This window comes from Erpetoichthys calabaricus, chromosome 13 (assembly GCF_900747795.2).
Source record: "Erpetoichthys calabaricus chromosome 13, fErpCal1.3, whole genome shotgun sequence".
NCBI classification, from domain to species: domain Eukaryota; kingdom Metazoa; phylum Chordata; class Cladistia; order Polypteriformes; family Polypteridae; genus Erpetoichthys; species Erpetoichthys calabaricus.
In genome coordinates this window covers 47342154-47365551 of record NC_041406.2, presented here as the reverse complement: position 1 = coordinate 47365551, position 23398 = coordinate 47342154, and the positions used below count along the sequence as shown (strand labels likewise).

Genomic DNA, 23398 nt, shown 5'->3' with positions numbered 1-23398 from the left:
TTAAATATTTACCAATGTTGTTTCTTGTCCTAGAGTGTGCATATAAACATAGGAAACTCCAGTTTCTGTATTACATCTTGCCTGAAGAAGGGGCCTGAGTTGCCTCGAAAGCTTGCATATTGTAATCTTTTTAGTTAGCCAATAAAAGGTGTCATTTTGCTTGGCTTTTCTCTACAAACTAATTACGGATATTGTGAAAGGCAAAAACAGAAGTTAAATCTCCTTTTTCCTACATAGCTATCCTTGCAGCAGGCAGATACATCACAATAAATTTGTAGTGCTGGGTACCAGCTGAGTGCTACAAATGAGACATGCCTTGCAGAGGCACAAAAGGTTAAAGAAAGTAGTAAAGCGCTATATCAGCATGTGTGGCTTGTAAGGATTTAGGCTCCTTTTATGGCTCACTACCCTGATAAGGATCAAGAGGAATAAGGGCGAGTTAGAAAGAAAACCGAAAGACCAAGCAGGCAGAAGGTGGACCAGCTTTATTATTTTGGAGGTGTCTAATGGGAAGCAGCAGTATACCATTTATATTAAAACATTCAGAATCAAAAGCCAGTTGACAACTGTTTATTCATCTGGAAAAGCAGCTTTTGTGTGGCTTACAAGACTGACACATTATCAAGTCACGGTCTTCATAATCTGCCTACTTTTTTTTTCCTTTAGAAAAGTAATTTTAATAAAGGTGGCCAGAATATCTTTAATTACACCTCATTATTTTAAACATGTAGTAAAAGAGCAGCTATACAAGACAGACTAATCTTAGGACACAGCATGTTGGCCAAGTAACTTCTCTTTAACAGTGTAGTGGGAATGGGGTTGGGGGTGGAGAAGGGGTCTGGTTGTTAGTTTTACTAAAGACAAAAACAAGCTAACCATTCAAAACTACCAAAAGGCCAATCATGGAAGTGAAATGCAAAAACAGAACAGCATAGCGTACCCCATGCTTCTAACCTCCGCCTCTTCTATAGGTTACAAAGAGGACTATTTCATTTATGTTAGGTAGAATGCCCAGAGGGGACTGGGCGGTCTCGTGGCCTGGAACCCCTACAGATTTTATTTTTTTCTCCAGCTTTCTGGAGTTTTTTTTTTGTTTGTTTTTTCTGTCCACCCTGGCCATCGGACCTTACTCATTTTCTATGTTAACTAATGTCTTATTTTAATTTCTTATTTTGTCTTTTATTTTTCTTTTTTTCATTATGTAAAGCATTTTGAGCTACTTTTTGTATGAAAATGTGCTATATAAATAAATGTTGTTGTTGTTACCCAGAGTAATTCGATTGACAAATTGGCACAAGTACAAAAAAAGCTTTTGCTTTACAATAATACAGTTTTAAATAAATCTGAATATACAGACACACTCATGCACTGCTCCTTTTTCCAGTTCTGATGCTTATAATAAGCACTTTTGCCAGTGGATAGAGGCAGTATAGGCACTCTTGACTGTTTTGTGGCTACTCCACCCGTTCGCTCAAACTGATGCACTGTGTTCTAGCACCCTTCTCTCTCTCTCTCAGGGAGGCATTATGTTTCTCAGTAATTTCTGCTATAGTAGCTTTTTCTGTTATAGGTGTTTGGAGAGGCCAAAGAGTAAGGCTATCCCGATGGCCTTTCTCCAAATGTTTGATACTTCAGAGGGGGAAGGTGAGACCTTGCCCAGACTCTCTTACGCAGAGGTGGAAGGAACAATTTCGATAAACTCCAACTCTGTATACATGCTCTCTCACCAGGAGACAGCACTAGGCAAGTCCAGTGAGAAGGGATCCTATCACTGTTCTGGAGGACATGTGTATGTGTTAGGGAAACATCTTTACATGCTTTAATCAGTAAGAACTACTTTTATAGGATGTGGACATACTGCATATTGTGGTAAATAAGGGCAGGATGGATTAATTTTCAGTTTTAAATGGATCCTGTTTCATTTTTTCATTCATTCTATCTGCATTGTTTTTAGACTAAAAAAGTGAAGTGTGAAGACTTCTATTTGTCTCTTTGCACACTATATTTTACTGAAATATACAGCCTAATGTTAAGTTATACAGTGCCTGCTATGAATGCAAACATGAGGCTACAACTCAAAAGAATGTAAAGTACTTCCGACAGTGTATTCTATCACTGCTTTACTGTTAAATACAAGATATATCGAAGGGAATTGAGCAGGGGTGGAGGGAACTACTATAAAAAGTGTCTTTACATTTTTCTACCTTCTTTTAATTTCATTTAATCCATTTACTACAACAAAAATATAAATTAGCCACTTACATTTTGGAGGTTTTCCGTTGGTTTTCATAGAGTTTCACTATTTTATATTGTACAGTGAAATTACTTTTCATATTATGCTCAATACTACCATAACTGGAAAGCTGAAGTTAGTGACTCAGGACAAACTTGATGTTAAATTATCACTACCTTTGTTAAAAATAAGGTAGACCCAGGTGGATTTTGATGGCATAAGTCAGAAAGGGTTAAGACTCTATAGCAAGAGCATATTTCAGAAAAATAAATCAACTTCCATTTAGAAATATTACCTGTACATAAGGATTTCCGGTATTATGAATAACTGTAGGTGGGATTATATTGTCGACTTTATGTAAATAATGCATTTGCTGGGGTGGAGAGGTCATCCAATGAGGCAAGCAACCAGGACTAGTACTAGGACCTTGGAAGCCAAAAAGAAAGGACTGTCAGTAATGCAACTAAATGTATTAAAAAAAAAAAAAAAAAAAAAAAAAAAAATTTCCTTTATTATAGCAAGCAACTTACAACTGATCCGTGCCTTCATGATAGCAGGTCCAAGTTTCAGTTTTCTTCCTTTAAAAATAATTGGCTGCTAAGGAGAGGGAAAGGGAAGAAAAAACCCCACACTCAATTTTGACATTGACAAATTTATTCAGAAAACACCGTAGGACTGAAGCACTGTAGTGTAGGATTATTTCAGTACTATTCAAATATAAAAAATAAAATATGAAAATTGTGGCAGATTCAGATGTTGCTGCATTAACATTCAAAAAATGTGGTGGATCTGCTATGCTGGTTTTCGTGTGACAGAAGCTAACATTTCAATCAAACTGGGAATATTTTAAAATCAAACCGGGACAGTACAACAAGACTATGCCATACAATTTATTTTCTTGTCAAGGTGTCATGATCTTGGTGCTATTCATTGCTTAGATTAACTTAAGGGACATGCTAAAATGTCTTTTGGTTTTAAAGTTATAATACTCTAAGTAAACTGACTTGAGGCTAGAGTCACAAAATTTTTATTTGTCAAGATACAAAGACTGCCCAGAAATTTCTGTGAGCACTTTCCAAAATAAATTACTAGCAATAAAAAAAAATCTTGTACTAAGAAAAATGTACTATGTAATAAAACACTATGCACTGCAAGAGTTGCCTTCAAAGGCAGGAAGTAGTAATGCAGACAGGAGATGAGAAAGATGCATCAAAAGTGACTGAGAAGCAGGCTTTACAGGAATATCCTCTGGGTTGGTGGTTGCTGCACAAGAGAGTTAAGGTGCTGAAGAAACACAGAGTAGTAGTTCTTTTTCTGTCATGCCAACCCACTTTGGAAGCAGCTGACCTTTGTTCCCTGCATCCCATGGACACACCCTACCCATTCAACAAAGTGGGCCAAAATAACAAACAGCAAATGCATGTTTCCTTTCACCTTTCTTTCAATTTCTTTGTGCAGCCCCTGTAAACCAACTTATCTTCCTTGATGCCAGTGCTTCGTGTATAAAGCAGTACATCCATTGTGCATTAAGACTTTTTAGAGCTCGCATTCACTCCTTTTCTCCAACGTGGTCTGTGCACAACCTACCCATGCAAATGCTCACACAGTTCTCCCATTTCAACCACTGTTCCTCCATACAAGTCAAGAATCTTAAAACAGTTCCTGAGCAGTACCTCTGGCATTTCATATACTTGCAAAACAGCAAATATTCACTCAGTGAAGCTACATCAACAAAACACATATAAGCAATAAAAAGTCTATTGCGGTCAGTAGTCTCATCAAATTGTAAACTGAAATGCATGACTTAGTTTTTTCAATGAGTTGTTCTTCCAAGCCATTTGTAATGTCACTACATCTTGCAATTGTGTTATTTGATAGTGGAACAGCTTTTTGTTCCAAGTTACTAGTTATCCAGCAAAACAGACAATGTCAAAGGCTGTGGGTGGAATTAGCATCTGTGCTGTTGCGTGTGGATTCTTGCTTTGTGCTACTCAGTAGGCAACTCTGTACAAGCAAGAGGCTATTTGTGCTTAGGCATTCACTGACCACTTTTTACAAAGCAACTTTCCTATCCAGAGGTTTTTTGGTATTCTCATAAAAAAATATATTGATTTATTAACATAATGGGAGCGTAATATTCTTATGTGCCTTCTGTATTTGTTTGGTTTCATACGGTCAGCTGCCAGAGTTTTCAGACAACAGTCTCTCCTTATCTTAGGCCACACTGACAGTGAACCCTAGAGCAAGATAGTAACAGATTTCTTAATGAAAACTGATTTCCAGTCAAAAGAACTAGTTGAAATAGATGTCCACAGGGTTAACAGACCCTGTCAAGAACAGCTCAGATTATTAGGATCATTTGGCCAGTTACAAACATGGTATTTATGTTAACATATGCATGAGGGCAAAAGAATGCAATATAATGCACCTCAAATTGATGTAACAGTAAGGAACTTAAACAGTGATATTAAATTGTCTTTTTTTAACCAAGTCCACCTGCTCCATCTGAAACACACAAGATATCTTGGGTAATTTCTTTAAGCAATGATCTGATCTTTACTGCTAGAATGTTACTTCCCTAGAGTTGCAGTCAGTGAAGAGGAATTCTTGGTCTGATGGAAGAGACATCAAAATCAATATCCATGATAGTCTCTGCTGGTCAAAAATACTGGTGCATGGGTAATCATTGTGAACAGTTTACATTCCTGATTCAAGTCTGAAAATGCAGAATCACTGGTCTTCTTGGCCAAGAAAATAGGCAAACGCTTGTACACAATAAGGTTAGAAGTTTATTCAGCCTCAAAAATAAAGCAAATCTCACCTTAATAAAAGGTGAAACGTCTGTGTGCCTGTCTGGCTGCTATGTCGGTCATTCCAAAAGATGGCGCATCGAACATTAACACTGCTTTTATGAATAGCACACCAAATGACATAAGAGATAAATGAATTGCATGGTGCACTGAAAACATTAATGCTTAAGTCTATGTTGCTTATTTTGATTTTAAAATATCTTACATGGGTAGTACAGCTAGTTTTTGATTAGTTTGCTTGGAACCACAAATCATTTAAATAACACACACACATCTGCCTTCTTAAGACATTTATGTAAGGTTCTCTACAAGATTTTTTTGCAATAGTTTTATTTATATTTCATTTTTTATTTTACTTAGTGGGGCGGCACGGTGGCACAGTGGGTAGCACTGCTGCCTCGCAATTAGGAGACCCGGGTTTGCTCCCAGGGTCCTCTCTGGGTGGAGTTTGCATGTTCTCCCAGTGTCTGCGTGGGTTTCCTCCCACAGTCCAAAGACATGCTGGTTAGGAGCATTGGCGATTCTAAATTGTCCCTAGTGTATGCTTGGGGTTTGTGCGCGCGCACGCCGTACGGTGGGCTGGCGCTCTGTCCGGGGTTTGTTTCCTGCCTTGCGCCCTGTGTTGGCTGGGATTGGCTCCAGCAGACCCCCTATGACACTGTAGTTAGGATATAGCAGGATGGATAGAATTTACTTAGTATGCTTGCTTTTACCGGAAAAACACTTTTCATAGTTTACTAGTAGATGTTTTTTAATGTAAGGTACAAACCAAAAGATAAGCTATTTAAGTTAGACAATAAACGTATCATCCTGGTGCTTTTGAAAAATTATGTTAGAATCACGATCTCAATTCTGTGCCCAAAAATATTACTACCTTATCAAGAATCTTTAAGCAAGTGGGATATTTCACTTATCACAGAATAAGCAGTAGACTTTCCTGTTAGCTACAACTTAAGTATTAAAAAAAGTTGGGACACCTTTGTACATACCAGGCATATTTCACTCCACAAGAAAAGCTGTAGAAAATATTCCAAATTACATATGGGAAAAGGTAAAATAAAATTCAAAAATAGTTCTGAAACAACCTCAGACTAATAACTTTTTCATAAAACTATTACTTTTCAGATATACAAATTAATATTACTTACTTCTATTATTGCCTGAATGTCAACATCTTCTTTGAAAGACACAAATCCATACCTTAAAATAAAATTAAAAAAAAAAAAAAACATGGCTATGTTCAAAACAAATTCTGAATTTAGTTTAAAAATCTAAAAAATACTAAATTACCTTTAACTATGAAACATTAAAATAATTTCCAAAATGTAAAAAAACCTGTATGTATAAAAACAAATGCCTGCTTGCAGCTTTGGCTCCAGATCAAATTACTAAGAAGAGCATCTGAAATACATGGGGGATGATTTAATAATGTCCAAGTATTTGCAGGATGGGGTGGAAGAGCTCAGCCCAGCTAAATGACCCGCATGGAGCGGAGCCTGCCTGCTTGTGCTGAAGACCATTATCTTCAGACAAAGAACACAATTCATTTATCAAATTAGATAGAGTGGTACTCCTTAAACTGGTGGAAATAAGCCTTTAGCCACAGGGTGTGAGAGCTAGCCCAAACACCATCAGACAGACGCCAGCTCTACTAGAAAACACATGCTTTTATTTGCAATTTAAACCCCCAAACACAGTCCCACACAGCGCTCCTGCACCAATCATCCCAAATCACGGGCCTTTTAACATCCGTGGGCCACCTTTCTTTCGTTTGCTGGAGCTTTGCCATTCCTCTAGCACCAGACTCTCGCCCCCGACTGTAGGAAGGAGGCCACTTTTATAGTCACCTGGATGTGCTCCAGGTGCTCACTGATGTCCTTCCGGTGGCACTTTCTGGTGTGGCGAAAGTGCCGCATGAGCACCCGGAAGCACTCCGGGCATCCCTGGAAGGTCCTTCCTCCACCTTCCCAGGTTTGGCGGAGGTGCAGATCTCCCAGGGTCTATGAGGCTCGGGCGCCCCCTGGCAGTGGCCACGGGCCCCAGTGGGTTTGAGCCTCCTCACTCCGTTCCCATAGTCCCCACCCTATCCAGGGCGGTTGCCCCCTCGTGGCCTGGGGGACGTTTAGACTGCCTCCTTCCAGGCATCCCGGCTGGGTCTGGCCCCCAGCCTCCTGCCTCAAGGGGTATAAAAGAATAAGAGGCAATATAACAATCACACAAACACCCACAATGCTTTTGCATTAAATGTTTAAAAACACAAAAACTTAACTGTTGTATGCTGCTGCATATGGTAATATCACTAAGAGAAAGCTTTTCACTAAACAATTTGCAAAGAATGGTTGCCACCACAGAAGAAACAATGCACTCATACACATACACATTAAGTTGAAATTCAAAATTGGGTCTCCAGTTTTAATTGTAAATTTCTCAATTGGAATAGAAGCAGATCCCAGACAGCAACCACACACACTAAATACTCAGAGAATGTTTTTGTGGGGTTGGGGGACAAACCAGTCGAGTTTATTGAGCAGAGGTGGCTTTTTTGAGAGTAAACACAAGCCTGCTCCACCATTTGAAACAGTTCTAAAGAGCAGTATTAAGAGTGCAATTTTCAAAAATGTGCAAGCAGCACAGCCAGAATGAAGACAAAATCTGAACCACATCAGGACAAGTTGCACATCAGGTTGGATCCTGCACATTCTACTGTTCACAGGGTCTATATTTGTTATGATTGCTAGTTTTCAGATAGTCAAGAAGCTGTCACTTGCACATCTTGTACTTATTTAACATTTTACTTTGATTTGGTTAACTTAGCAAACACTTAACTTTATTGATTAGTTTGAGCTTTTTTTTATATAAGGGTGCTTGCTCAATAACAGGATGGAAATACGTAAAAAATCATTAAAATGCAACATTTACTAAATTCAGAAGTTTAATTTGAAAGCCAAGGACTCACAGCACCTTAAGTTATTCAAAAGATGTGATGGGGGGGTGGAGAGAATCACATCTGGCCTCCGAGGAAAAAACAAAAACAGCTTGGCAGGGGAAAATGATCAATCATTGCATTCAATGTGTTTTAGCTCAGTTATTTTTGTCCGCTTATGTTTCTACATATCAGGTAGAAACAGGCAATGTGCCAGACTGCACTTTCTCTTTGATTAAATTACATTTGCACTTGCAGTGAACCCCATTTTTGTGAAGTACAATGTTTTAAGTGTCACAAAAAGTGGTTTAATTTGAAAGGAGCCATCTTCACATGTGCCTTTTAAGGAACAGTGCACCAAGGTTATTACAGTTAACAAAAACTAAAATCAAAACAAAGCTTCTGAAACTATTAAAACATTTTTGTAAACTGAAATAATTAACAAAACTGAAATGAAAAACTAAAACTAAATGAAACTAAAGTAGCTGGAAAGACTAACTGAAATAAAATAATTTACTAAAAATTTTTAGTTTTCATTTTTGAACAAATATTCTTGCCATTAGTCTAACCCTTGTAACTTAACTCTAAGACAGCCATCCACCATGGGCTGCCCGCATATATTTATCCAGTGAATGGCGGCTGTTATTGGAGGGCGGGCGTTCACATAGCATTTGCGGTGACAGAGCAAGCTGAATACGGGCAAAAAGCGTGTGAAATAGAAAGCGATTTACATGCCGCCTTACTTTGCACTTGTTGTATATCAAGATCTAATTCAAATGGCTGAAATCGGAATGTGCTAGTCAATAAAACCTTTACTATATGGACAAAAAAAAAAAAACAAACAAACAAAAAAAAAATCACAAGTGAGTAACGTTTCAGTTTATTTCTCACGTGACTGCTTTTTGTTGATAGTAATTCACCAGCCACTTCACACAAGGAGAAGTCATTTTTACTTTCTCGTATACGAACTATGGAGAAAGTATAGTAATCATGAAAACATTTGAACTCGAATTTTTGATGAATCCAAAAATACCATTTTTTGGAATTCTGTGTGTGTAAACATAACAAAAACGCAACAAGATAGATGGATGAAATTCAGCATGTGGTTGTTACACCAAAATTGTAGATCTGCATTAATGTTGGGGCCAAATCCATCAACTGGAAGTGATGTTACCTGAACACATACACTTATTCATGCAGCTAGAGTCCGATTTATTCAACTTTAGTATATTGAACAATTATAATAAGTAATTTGATTTGTTGTTGATGGTTCTTTTATATATAAAAATATAATCATTGGCTTGCAGATTACTCATCAAATATCCATCCCCGTATTTGAGTATACGAGAAAATCTAGGGGAGACCACTCCCGGTTTTTGAAAATAAAACGACACTGAACGAGAGACTGACTAGGTCATCATACAAGATCAGCATTTAAAGTATCTATCTATCTATCTATTGTTACTGACCAATAACTTTTGCTTTAAAAACATTGTTTAACAACAAAGCGATACAAACTGTATAATTCCCGAGTTGGCAACATCTCTACTGAACTACAGGTAGGTAGGTGAAGAGAGTCTACCAAGTGATGAAAAACAAAACTGTTTTTGTATTTATTCTACAGTTCATATTCACAACTCAAGACACCTGATATTGTGAAAATAATCCAGCAGCAGAATTATACTTTAAAATATGTCCCCCTTTTTTCAATGTCTGTTCTCTCTCTCTCTCAAAATAGGTAGGTGAAATATCATACTTTTTTATTTTAACAAAAACCATATCATACATATTGCATACCAGGGATTTTTCCTGCCTTGCATCCAAACCTTCTGGGGTAGGCTCCAGGTTTCCTGCCATCCTACTCTGGATAAACAGGTTTAGATAATGTATATATTGTTCTTAATCTCAGATGCAGTCTGTCGTTTTGTACCTGCCCATACTCCTATTACATGCTCTTGCTCTGCTCATCAAGTGTTTACCACTCTTTTACATTGGCTAGTCAAGTTTCACCACTTCTAACCTTCACACTACATGTTTGTTTTTCTTCATTTCCTTCAATACAGCTAGGTGGGGTCTGCACAATGATTCAAGTTTAAGAGTCCTTTTCTTCCTAAGCCCCATGATTTTCATGATCACACCTGTCAGAACACAGCAGAATCTGTTTTCTGATTTTTGATATCTTTTCAGGCCTGCAGGTGGCAAAATTCCATCTATAAAATGTATGTGCCCAAGACACAATCAGATTAATATGGATGTTGGAAAATAAAAAGCCCAGTATGGGAGATTTTTGAATGAAATTTTGAATGCATTCATTTAAATCACATTGTCTTGGAGCGGAGTGGTGGCTCTGAGGCTAGGGATCTGCACTGGCAATCGGAAGGTTGTCGGTTTGAATCCCGAAAATGCCAAAAGGGACTCTGCTCTGTTGGGCCCTTGAGCAAGACCATTAACCTGCAATTGCTGAGCGATTTGAGTAGTGAGAAAAGCGCTATATAAATGCAAAGAATTATTACTACAGACATTTAGGTGAATTTTTTTACTCAAAATTTCATTACAAATCAGCCCACTCTGGGCAATAAAAGAAAAAGTGCCAACAGTCAGCGCACATTTACTAAGCACAAATGACAGAAAATATTTTCAAAATTATAGAATTGTGTAACAATGCTCATATTCAGTATCTGGTTTTGATTATGCTTGTTTTTATCAGACAAAAACAAAACCAGATAGTAAACCAAGTAGTATAAGCTTCCACTAACATTAAACTCCCATTTAAATCAGTTAAGTGTACAGTTCCGTCCGATTGTGACACAAACTAAATTCCGTTGGAGCTCCATGCCATAATTACTAAATCAAACTGAAACTAACATAAAAAAAACATCTTTGTGGAATAAACTAAAATTATAACTAAAAATACACGATTAAGGAAAACAAACTAAACTGAATTTCCAAGCAAGGTGAGAAAAAATAGAAATAAAAACTAATATAAAAAGGCAAAACTATAATAACCTTGCAGTGCACAACTCATAAGAACTTCATGCTTGATAGACGCAACACACAAAAAAAAACCCCACAAAGCGTAAGCATGCTTATACCAGACATTTTTAACCCGTATTCAAATATGCTTTTCAATATTCAAATTTACATTTCTGACTATTTCGAGAGCCTACTTCCATACCAGTTACATCATTGCCAAAGTTTGAGATTGTGTCAATTTCTCCCAAACAACAAATACAGTTACAAAACTACTGCTCATTTACATTTCTGGAAAATCTGGCACATTAAAGGAAGAAGGGGAATCATTTTCCTTTGAGTAATTTGCAGTCTTAATAAAATGTACACACTTACCCTTTGCAAATGCCACCTCTATATGTAATTATTTTTACTTCTTGCACAGTACCGTATCTTGCAAAAAAATCTTTGATTTCATTTTCATCCATCTAAAAAGAAGAAAAGTGAATATTTTGTATTATATATTATATGAATAAAGTTTTTTTCATATTTGCTCTTACATACCTTCATGTCAATTCCACCAACAAAAATTGTATTGGGTGTGATTCTCCCTTCGGGCAGTACGTATCCATTAGCCATTTTTGTGCAAGGTAAAGTCTGGGAAGCCTGTTCCACAAAACCGTGCTGATGGAACTAAGCATAACACAAACCAAAATATTACAAATCTGTATTGCTTACTAACAGTACATGAACATAAAGTAAAAAGTGCATATTTTCATAACACCTGAAAACCCACGTTACTCTTCCAAAATTAACACAGACCTTTCTACAAAAGCAACCCAAAATTTACTGAAAATCGGTAAACCCATTAGTATTGGATCAATATTAAAACTTTTTGACTTCAGTACTGTTACCAAAACAGTACTGAAATAAACAACATTCACAGCCCTGTCACTGGCTCCGAACTGCTTAATCACCCCCATCCACACCATACTAGCCCACAGAGACAGTCACCTGGCTCCTATGGGGTCAGAGGCAACTAGAATGACACTATCCTCCAGTTGCAGCAGGGTTTATCTAAAGCTCAATTTCTTAATTGAGCTTTCCCCTCCTCTGATTTTCAAGCACACTGATATATACATATTATGACAAGGTGCTGGGGGCTGTCTCCCCCTTGGTGTTTAACACTAGAATTACCAGAGCCTACGAAAAAACTCGTATATCCGGCCCACCTTAAATCGCTTCTTAAATCCGTTCACACCTCTCCGCCAGCATCCTTTGTCCTCTAAATGTGCTGATAAAAGACAAGCTGCCAGCAGCCGGCTATTCCATCCCCCCACCGACTTAGAACGTGAGCGAAGTTTTCCCAGCTCATGCCTTGATTATGTGGGAGTGAAGTGGAGTTTTACAGTGGAAATAACAGATCATTATTCTAAAGTAATCTGTGTATACACATTGTTAAAACAGAAACTTTTTCATATTTTAGTAATAAATGTTACAAAATGTAGTAGGCATAAACTATAGAATATATAAAGCCCGAGTTCCAGAGATCAAATAAACACTTTCACAAAAGCTTCAAGAATGATTCAACAGCTTCTGTGGCGTAGCGCGTTAAGATTTGCCTCTTAGCGCAGAGCAGCTTTTCCTTGCCTCACAGACCTGAATTCGATTCCCCGCTGGGGATTTAGTGTTGCTTTTTTTTTCTTTTCTTTTAAACCTCAAACGGACATAAAATTTATACATTGGTATGCACTGTCAGTTACTGAGATCATTATATTTTCATGTGGGATGCTCCTTTTCAAATATTTTTTTTAACAATTGAGACTGCAATTAACAGGAACAACTGCCCTTATAACTTATTGTTAAGATCCATAACACACAGACAGACAGAGCACTGCGTAATAGAGAGACAGACAGGCAGAGAAGTCACTAGATATAGAAATAAACAGGGAAGCCACGTGTACTGAAAGAAAAAAAGAACCAACATGTGCGTTGTCCCTGACTCTCTAAGTAAGATGGGGGAGGGGTGACGTTAGAGCACCTGTGCTTATTCAGTGCAGCTGGGACAACGCACATGTTGGTTCTTTTTTTCTTTCAGTACACGTGGCTTCCCTGTTTATTTCTATATCTAGTGACTTCTCTGCCTGTCTGTCTCTCTATTACCCAGTGCTCTGTCTGTCTGTTATGGATCTTAACAATAAGTTATAAGGACAGTTGTTCCTGTTAATTGCAGTCTCAATTGTTAAAAAAAATATTTGAAAAGGAGCATCCCACATGAAAATATAACGATCTCAGTAACTGACAGTGCATACCAATGTATAAATTTTATGTCTGTTTGAGGTTTAAAAGAAAAGAAAAAAAAAGCAACACTAAATCCCCAGCGGGGAATCGAACTCAGGTCTGTGAGGCAAGGAAAAGCTGCTCTGCGCTAAGAGGCAAATCTTAACGCGCTACGCCACAGAAGCTGTTGAATCATTCTTGAAGCTTTTGTGAAAGTGTTTATTTGATCTCTGGAACTCGGGCTTTATATATTCTATAGTTTATGCCTACTACATTTTGTAACATTTATTACTAAAATATGAAAAAGTTTCTGTTTTAACAATGTGTTTACACAGATTACTTTAGAATAATGATCTGTTATTTCCACTGTAAAACTCCACTTCACTCCCACATAATCAATCAAGGCGTGAGCTGGGAAAACTTCGCTCACGTTCTAAGTCGGTGGGGGGATGGAATAGCCGGCTGCTGGCAGCTTGTCTTTTATCAGCACATTTAGAGGACAAAGGATGCTGGCGGAGAGGTGTGAACGGATTTAAGAAGCGATTTAAGGTGGGCCGGATATACGAGTTTTTTCGTAGGCTCTGGTAATTCTAGTGTTAATGTGCACTGTTAATTGCAAACTTAACAAGGAGAGGGGATGGGGTTTTCCTGCACACTGACAAAGTCTAATGTCCCCCTTGGAGTTTAGAGTGCACTAAAAGGTTTATAGTTTCTCATCATTTGAGAGGCCAATAAATACACAAACAACATTTCTAATCTAACAATTTCAGGACTCATACTATTATGTAAAAGAGTAATTTAAAAGACTTGACAACCATTTAACTTGAAAATGTAACTAATTTAAAAGAATTAAGACATAACTAATGAGCCACCAATGCAAACATGTCTAGTGTGATTTAGATTTAAAAAAAAAAAAAAAAAAAAAACCTTAAAAATATATTCCCTGCATATTAGTTCCAAGTTTTAACACATTTATTTGACAAAACATCAGATGCAATATCAACTAGGAATGACATCTTATAGTATACAAAATAAAAACAATTTAAGATTAAGCTAATCTATATTCTTACCAAACTACCTATGTAAACGAGGTATAAATACCAAAGCCTTCTAAAAATGATGTAAATATAAAAGGATTTAAAATGTTAGTGACTGGTTCAAGCCTTCTACAACTGTTACTGGATTAAATGGCTTAAAAAATACATAGCTCGATCAAACCTGAAAATAAAGCTGCTTAAATATTTCAACTGTGCCCACGTAAAAGTTGAAATAAATTAAATTTTCCTATGTTGCTTGCAATTCCTTTTGCCCACTTATCTGTGCAAGTTTAATAGTATAGGAAAAACACCTCAAATGTCTAGATTTTAGCAGAACTGGCACTTGGGGTAATTAAATAACTATGTGCACTGCACATTTTAAATCACATGCCATCAGTTGTGAACCACTGCAAGCACCTCCACTTTGCCTTGTGCAGGTGTCAAAATTCTTAGGAAAGAATTAGGATCAAATTAAGTGTTACCCATTAAAAACTAAGATGTCACAGAGTTGGTAGTCCTACCTATTAAAGAAATTGCAGCAAATGCTGGGGCTTGAAACAAGGATTTTGCAACTCCACAGCGCTGATGCCACTATGCAATGTCATGGGTTGGAAAACATCACTTCAAAAAGAGTGCAGAAGATTAACATTCAAATTTGCCTGAACAGCATATCTGTGATATGGGAGAAAAACCCAGACACAATGTGTGGAAGATTCCACATGAAAAACTGAGCACAAAACTCAGAATTCTAGATCCATGAAGCTGCAGCACCATCCACTTAGATACACAGACATATTAATTTGACCTTATCACTCAAAAGCAGCAACTTTACTTTTAAACAAACCTTAATGAAATCTCTTAAATCTTTAAATGTTTTAATGCACATCAGCTTCTTGTGATCAAAAAAAACTTCATATTGCAAAATTTGGACCATCAAATTCTGCACTGGAAATTCTCAAAATAAACTAGACAGATCTAGTGGGAAACACTTGTACATTTTGGGATGAGAAAAATATTTTTAATGAGCCTCATGTTAACAAAATGTTGCTGCCTCAAAGAAACGTAAAATGAACACCACTTTTCAATGCTTATGGATCCACTATTGCGTCTTATGTATGATTTCAGATAAGCCTTTACATTCACAAATCTACAGTACAATAAAGTGTGCAGAAAGTATGGGGGTGTTAAGACTTTTTGAATTTACTGTAACATCCCAGGTATAACACTGAATGCAATGGGCAACAAGAAAGGTTCAATTAAGAGTTTGAAAAGAGCTTCTGATGCATAATTGCTTCAAACATGTCTGATTACCTAGAAAAAAAATAAAAATTGAAAAAACAAAAATTAACAGCAGCCAACAAGTGAATCCATTAATAAATGCAGATAGTAGCACTATTTGGCTAACTGGAATCTCAACATAATCTTGGTGGGGGGTGAATGTGCCACAGAGTCCCCACCTGAGCTACAAGCTTTCTATATTAAAATGAGCAGGCGAAAAAATAACTGGAAGAACATTGCACAATTGCGCGTAGAAATACACTTAATCCATTCATCCATCTTCCAAAACCACCTTTTTCTGAGCAGGGCTAAAGGAAGCTGGAGAAAACCTAGCCCTTGGATCGGGAATCAGTCCATAGCATGGTGAACATATAAGACACACGCACATATACAGTATACACATAACCTGCTGAAACACCCATTCAAAATGGCTTTAACATTTTCAGCTTCATAATGCTAAGCCATACTGCTGGCAAACATCAAGTTTTAGATTTTTTTTCCCCTCCTGGGTATCGTAGGGTGCTACATACCACTTCGATTCCACACAATTTTTAATTTTCAGTTTTCTCGCTTTCGCGTCAACGACTCTGCCACTTACAATCGAAAAAAAAAAAAAACCAAGCTATTTTTACACTATTGAAAGGAACACTTTTCACCCTTTATATGCAAGATCAGTTTAAAACTACAGCAATCTAATCTCTTCCGTTTTATCCATACATTACAGAGAAGATAGCCACGGGCCCGCCTCAGGAGAAACCCATGAGTGCGCATGCGTTCTGTGAAATGAAGACGCTAGCCAAACGCAAGATTTGGCGCATTTTTTTTTCCCCAACTCGCTATATTCTCGAACTCGAATGAACTATCTCCTCGTACAGAAAAAAAGCCATAATCTTAACAAAACGATAATATTAACATTAAATTAAATATCTGAATCTGTCCCATGTTGTTTTAATTATAAAATATATAGACATAAAATATCTACAAGATTTAAACCGTTTCTTGAAATGTTTTGTCCGCTGTTTTCAACAACATTCCGGAAACTTTTGCAAACAGTTAACACAAAAAGTGACAACTTGACAAACCTTCCAGAACAAATGGCTTTCCCAAAAGTGACATACCTGTTCATAACCATCTCAGCTATTTTGACTGCCTGCCAAGGCAAACAACCGAAAACAAACGGAACAAGTTTAGTACTGACTTGTAATGATTTGTCGACTTACCATGCTTTCTTTATAAAACTAAATAAAACCTGAGAATTAAATGTTGTCTTTCAAACGTTAAAAATGAACACCCCGCTAAACATAACACAAAAACCACCCCCCGCAATGAACCCGCGACAAGTGCGCGAAGTCTCGCGCCTTTAAATAAACTCCAGAAGAGGTGGGTCCGACCACTTGAGTGACGGGCGGGGGAGGGGCTTAAACTATAGTGAAGGGCCGTGTAACTTTACGTACAAGACAGAATCAGCGTTGCAAGATACACGAGGTTTTCGCCAGATTTGGCTAATTTTAAAACCCTTCAGAGGGTAAAAATATAGATATGGTGGGGAGAGTTCATTGGGCTATTTTGTAGAGAAAAGCCAAGCAAAATTACACATTTTATTGGCTAACTAAAAAGATTACAATATGCAAGCTATCGAGGCAACTCAGACCCCTTCTTCAGGCAAGATGTTGCCTCGAAGATTGATTACATCTTGCCTGAAGAAGGGGCATGAGTTGCCTCGAAAGCTTGCATATTGTAATCTTTTTAGTTAGCCAATAAAAGGTGTCATTTTGCTTGGCTTTTGTCTACATTCATAATGGCTAACACGGTACAACACCCTAGTACTTGGGCTATTTTGCGAATACATCGTCAAGCCCGTATCGCCACCTCAACTTCTAAAGCCCCTACACCCCAGCTTGTTTGAAACACTTTTAACAGCGACAGTACAGCAGTTTTTCGAAGCTACATACGTAAAATATTACTCTAGAAAGACCTTGGTTGAAGCTCATCGATACATACATACACCATTTCGCTAAAAGTGTAAACTCAACTCAAACCGCCAAAACCCTTCGATTAAATGTTGATTATTACGGTGAAAAGGAAAAATGCGTCATTCATTGGACTGGCGTTTTATAAGTCTGTTATAGTCAAAACGCGTGCTTCATGAAGTACAACAGCACGAGTGGATTTCTTTTAAATCTAATTCACGAAATACCTTGTAGGAACGAACAGCAGGCCAATGTTCCAATTTCAAACGAACACGCAGCATCACGCACTTTAAGAGTCAAGTCAGTTTTCAGTTACACTTTAGGAAATGGTGGACTTGTATGTCATATTTTATAATAATCTAGTTTAAATGATGACAGGAGTGCAGTAAAGTGGAGGCTGGCGACCAAATCGATCGACCTCACGAGGTGTTCTAATGGCCTTACTGAACAGCAGCAGAGGTTCGTAAAATCCGATTACTTTCGTGATTTATTTCAAATGTGCGAATGGCGTACCATGGATCCCTCTAATATTCTTATGTCAGTTACTTTTGTATCTTAAATAATAAACGAATCATTTTAATTTCTTGACGTCACAGTCTGAAATAGCAGGCGGTCAAAACATAACTGCGGTTATAAAAAATCTCAGCAGCGTATGTTTTTTCTCTGTCAACTTAAGATGTTTAACCTTCCCTTGGAGTGCTGGTACAGTTTAATGGCGCTGTTACGGAAGCCCTCCACACTTTCTCCGTAACTGTCTTGCACAGCAATGCATCTGCTCACTTGAAACACACACTGCAGCGTTTTATTCGAACTACAGAAAAGAATGTAGGGCTGGAGCTGGACGCCACTGAGGTCCTTCATACATCACGAGTCAAGAACCGTGCCAAAATAATATCTACTTGGGTAACCACCTCTTTGAGGCATTACCGTTACTCATCGCCATAGGCAAGAAAGAACTATTAGTCATATTCACAGTTCTTTCTTACTCCAGTGAATATTGTTAAACACAATCTCTCATTCATCTGGTTGTTCCTGATTTGTAAATTCTTTCATCTAACATACGTTGTTTACTGTATAAGCAATTGCGGAGTGCAATTCTACCCAACTATATTTCTTTATATATAATGTTTTGTGCAGTATAATTTTCATTGCTACTGTATATAATGTTGTACTGGTGTTTTGTATTGTATATTGTGTTGTTTGGCGGCACGGTGGCGCAGTGGGTAGCGCTGCTGCCTCGCAGTTGGGAGACCTGGGGACCTGGGTTCGCTTCCTGGGTCCTCCCTGCGTGGAGTTTGCATGTTCTCCCCGTGTCTGCGTGGGTTTCCTCCGGGCGCTCCGGTTTCCTCCCACAGTCCAAAGACATGCAAGTTAGGTGGATTGGCGATTCTAAATTGGCCCTAGTGTGTGCTTGGTGTGTGGGTGTGTTTGTGTGTGTCCTGCGGTGGGTTGGCACCCTGCCCGGGATTGGTTCCTGCCTTGTGCCCTGTGTTGGCTGGGATTGGCTCCAGCAGACCCCCGTGACCCTGTGTTCGGATTCAGCGGGTTGGAAAATGGATGGATGGATGGATTGTGTTGTTTAATTGTATGTACCGTGTTACGTGTATGAATATAACACTAAGAGAAATTTCTAGCACCATCTTTGCCTGGCAATAAAGTTAAAGTATATTTTTGATATGTATAAAATAATACTGTATTGAAACTTTTAAGTGTCAAAATGACTGCTTTATTGTTTATAGTTCAAAAGTTTCTAAGACCGAATGGATTGCATTTATTTAAATATTGTAGTGAGGACTAGTTTTCTTCATTGTTAATAAGATTGGTTAAATAATAGTGACCCATTGCATTAAGGTCACTATGGGTATACATTTTCATAGTACCGAAAACAATTAATTTAGTGTTGGTGGAGGTGCAAGTGAAGATGTGAAACAGTAGGTTGCTAATTCCTGAAGTCCAAAAAATTCAAAGGTTTATCCATAAACCTCCACCAACCCTGCTTCAAACACAGACTGTTTGTATAGCACAAGTTCTATGCCACTGCATTCTAGTGGTAAACTCGTCACATTAACAATTTTGCTCCCAGGGCCCATTCACACAAAATGTGAATTCATTGAGGAAACAATGCAAGTGGGCCACTCTGCTCTGTGGATTTCTCTCATTGGTTACTTGTCAGTTGTCGCTCCTTAACTCAACTCCCTTGTAATTTGTCACATTCCATTCTTAAGGAATACTTCAACAAAAAAAAAAATTACAATATTTTACTTACCCATGTAATTTGTAGTGATGGGCAAGAAACAGCTTTTAGTCTCATGTTTCACAACAGTTCCCATTGTACAGCACTGGATGCTATTGGCTTCTATTATGTCATAAACTTTTTTTTTATCTCTGTTTTGTACACAAAATGAGAAACAATTTTTGTCTTTTCCATCTTTATAAATTAAATAGGGTAAGCATCTATTAAAAAAAATATTTTTTTGGGTGGAGCATTCCTTTAGGGAGTTCTGTAGTGGTTGAGACAACAGGCTGGTGCATTGTAGGTAAATGAGCTGTCAAAATAAGTAAGCGTTGTTTAATTCAAATCCCAATGTAAGGCGGTGGCTTTTTCAGAAATGTTTGTACAGTAGTCACAAACATTGTTGTTCAGTGCTCTTTCAAACCCTTCTGAAGCAATATGTTTTAAATTAGTTTTTGGCATAACATTGATCTGCAGAAAAGTGTGTGTACATATGCATGAACACACCCTGCACTGGACTGGTGCCCTATCCAAGGCTGATTTCTGCTTTATACCCAGTGCTGATGCCAGTGAGTTTAGTCCCTCTGACCCTGAACTGGATTAATTGGCTTCAAAACTGGATGGATGTAAGGAAAACAACTTTACATAAAGAATAGCTTCACATTTGTTTTTTTTTTTATGGATGCATTATAAATGTTGTATAAAGTATAAATCTTTCCTGTTCGTTGTTTATGATATGTTTATTGTAAATAAGAAAAGAAAGGTAAGTAAGCAAAAGTCAGCAATGCAGCTCTTTGTTGACATTTTGAGAAGCTTGTGGCTATATTGTTTTTTTGAACATGTAAAACTTTATTGCAAAATGTCAGTGGGTAAAACTGTCTGTCGGTGCCATTTAGACGTATAGTCTGGGAACTCACATCATGGCATATCAATCAGACCAAACATGCTTGTATCCTTTGAGCACATATACAACTGGAGACTCTTATCGTGCAGCGTGAGTGGTTGCTTGACCATCATTTTTAAAAATCGTATGGTATGCATGGCCTAATTTGGTGTCCTTCGGAGTAAGAGGTCACATAGGTTAACCAATTCTCAAAGTAGTCATTGTGAAGGTGACAAAAAAGGAGCAAAGCCCCACTTATCAAAATATAGGGTTTAGATTTTTAGGAAGAAGTCTTAACTATAGAATCTTTGTGCATATCAAGTACAATCACAACCACATTTTACATACAGTACATGATACCAACTAAAATTATATACCTTTACAAGAATAAAATAGGTAAGCATTAGTTTGCAGTCATAGCTGTCTGGGAACTGCACACAAAATGTAGCTTCAGTCCCTCAGAAATTATTGAGTATAAAACTCTTTTATTACTTATTATCTTCCCTTATATTTTTGTATGTTAAAAGAGAATCATCCTAAAGACTGAGAAAGTTACCCTCAAAACAAATCATTTGATTAGCCTGACTTTATCTCTCAATTAATTGTGACATCTCACAAGGACATGAGACATTGTTTAGTTTTATCACGTTTCATGGCAATTAACATCTAATGCTTTATACTGCTGACACAATGCATATGGGGGATATAATAATTAAAACAAATTGGTTGCAAAGTTGGCATTGTCATGCTGTGTCAACTTTCAGCAAGGTCAGTTACAGTTAGCATTAGCACATCATTTGTAATAGTCATCGGTCATAAACTTAAGAAAGGAAACTTTTGATATTTTATATAAAATTTGTAATATTCAGAGAAATCAAAATAGTCATTCTTCTTTGATGGTCTGTTAGCCAATAAATGTTACAAGTAAGTTTTCAGCATCAAACTACAATTAATAGACATATGCCTATAATGCAAACTAGAAAACACACGGACCTGCAATCCTTCCTAGATCAATATTCCCAACTCAGTAGGCTGCCAACACCAGCAGGTTGTGCCCAGCAGAAGGTAGGGCTGTCACTCTTCTTCATCCTATCACATTTGCTTCATAATATGTAGATGTCACTGCTCTTCTTTTTGTTTCTGCCATGTTACCTTCTCTATTAGTTCCCATAAGCAATTTACCTTAAGAAAGATGCAAACCCTAATAACTTCAGTGGCTGTGTCACACCTCCTTAAATTTAGGGATTGAATAATGATCCACTGATTGTCTCTATGGAATTTTCACATTTTTTTGTTTTTTTGTGGAGATGACCAGGATAATTTGATGCATTTTAAGGCCTCCCAGACACTTTATTAATTGACTACTTAGTAGGAAATACCTCATAACACACTGAGGGGATTAATGGAAATACTGGAATAAAGTAAAAAAGAGAAGAAGGAAAATGTTACAAAAACAAATATGGTTTACACACTGCATGTGTGGCTCTTAAATATGAAGAGAAAAGAGACTGAATAACAGTCAGGCTCAGATTAGAGATTTTTAAACACCTAATGTTTATGTATAAAAAATGTGTTACAAGAAAAGAATTGTCAGCGTTATTTTTTTTCTGTGATATATTTATTTTCAAAGCACTTTTATGGCACTCTTTTTCTTGGAAAGTATTCATCATAAAGGGAGCGTGTATGGTTGCTTTATGCAAATTGCCATGATCCTTCTTGCAGGGTTGCAATTCAACAACTGTTCAGCTCTGGTGAAGAAATTTATCATACTGTCATGAAAGTGAAACTGAGCAGTAGTAAAGGGAGACTACAATGGTGATCCGCCAAAAATGTTGGACCTAATACATCCCAGTTCTGCCAGTTCTCATTTTTATTATTTTGCACCATCATAGCCCATTCAGCACCAACTGCTGTCATCCTTTAGAAAGTACAGTAAATGTTGTTTCTCCAAAAGTACTTTCTGCTTCAGATTAAAATTTCTCATTTTTGTATGTGTTTTGTATGGGTTTTGGCAAAATAGAAAGTAATCATTATTTTTCCTAAGGCAGCTTCTTTAAGGAGAATTTTTCTGTGTTTTATTCTTTATAAAAATGTAGTGGAGCAAACAGACCAATGTGGAAGAGTATTTTCTACTTGTGAAATTTTCTGTAATACTGAGTGTTTTTCATAGTTACTGTTATCAAATCTAATCTTCCACTATTATGATTTAGACTTGTTTTTGTGCTCCGGTTTCCTCCCACACTCCAAAGACATGCAGGTTAGGTGCATTGGTGATCCTGGTGGGCTGGCACCCTGCCCGGGATTTGTTCCTGCCTTGTACCCTGTGCTGGCAGGGATTGGCTCCAGCAGACCCCCGTGACCCTGTGTTGGGATATAGCGGGTTGGAAAACGACTGACTGACTTGTTTTTGTCTTTTGGGCAGCTGTATGACCTAGTTGCAATTCAGCTTCAACTCAAAGATGGATGGTTTGACATTCTGCTAAAAAATTCTCCTGACAAAGAGCACAATTTATGAATCTTACATCCTCAATTGTGATTCTGCCTTCACCATGCCTGAGCATTGCTGTAAAGTTCTTAACATTATACCCCCTTTCACTAACATAATAGGTTATATCTCAGCCATACATTTCCACATTTATCTCATTTGTTCCAGAACTCTTTGATGAAAAGGTCACACATCATCCATACTCTATCTGCTATACAACTATTACACTCAGAAAAAAATGTGACCAACTTCACTGTGAAAAATATGCAATAATTCAAAAATTTAGGGAGGGTTAAATACTTTTTAGATAAATTTAC

At 37.4% G+C, this 23398-nt stretch overlaps 1 protein-coding gene across 1 annotated transcript in view; it reads right to left on the bottom strand.

Annotated features, from left to right (window-relative positions):
- The window catches only part of dazl (deleted in azoospermia-like), a 43116-nt gene extending 26245 nt beyond the window's left edge, over positions 1–16871 (bottom strand). The window contains exons 1-6 of the mRNA XM_028818200.2: positions 16731–16871; positions 11480–11608; positions 11312–11403; positions 6192–6243; positions 2764–2830; positions 2529–2659 (exon numbers count right to left, since the gene is read on the bottom strand). Coding sequence (XP_028674033.1) covers positions 2529–2659; positions 2764–2830; positions 6192–6243; positions 11312–11403; positions 11480–11608; positions 16731–16733 — 474 coding nt within the window. The 5' untranslated portion in view covers positions 16734–16871. The remainder of the gene's footprint in view (positions 1–2528; positions 2660–2763; positions 2831–6191; positions 6244–11311; positions 11404–11479; positions 11609–16730) is intronic.
- Between the last annotated feature and the right edge of the window lie 6527 nt (positions 16872–23398).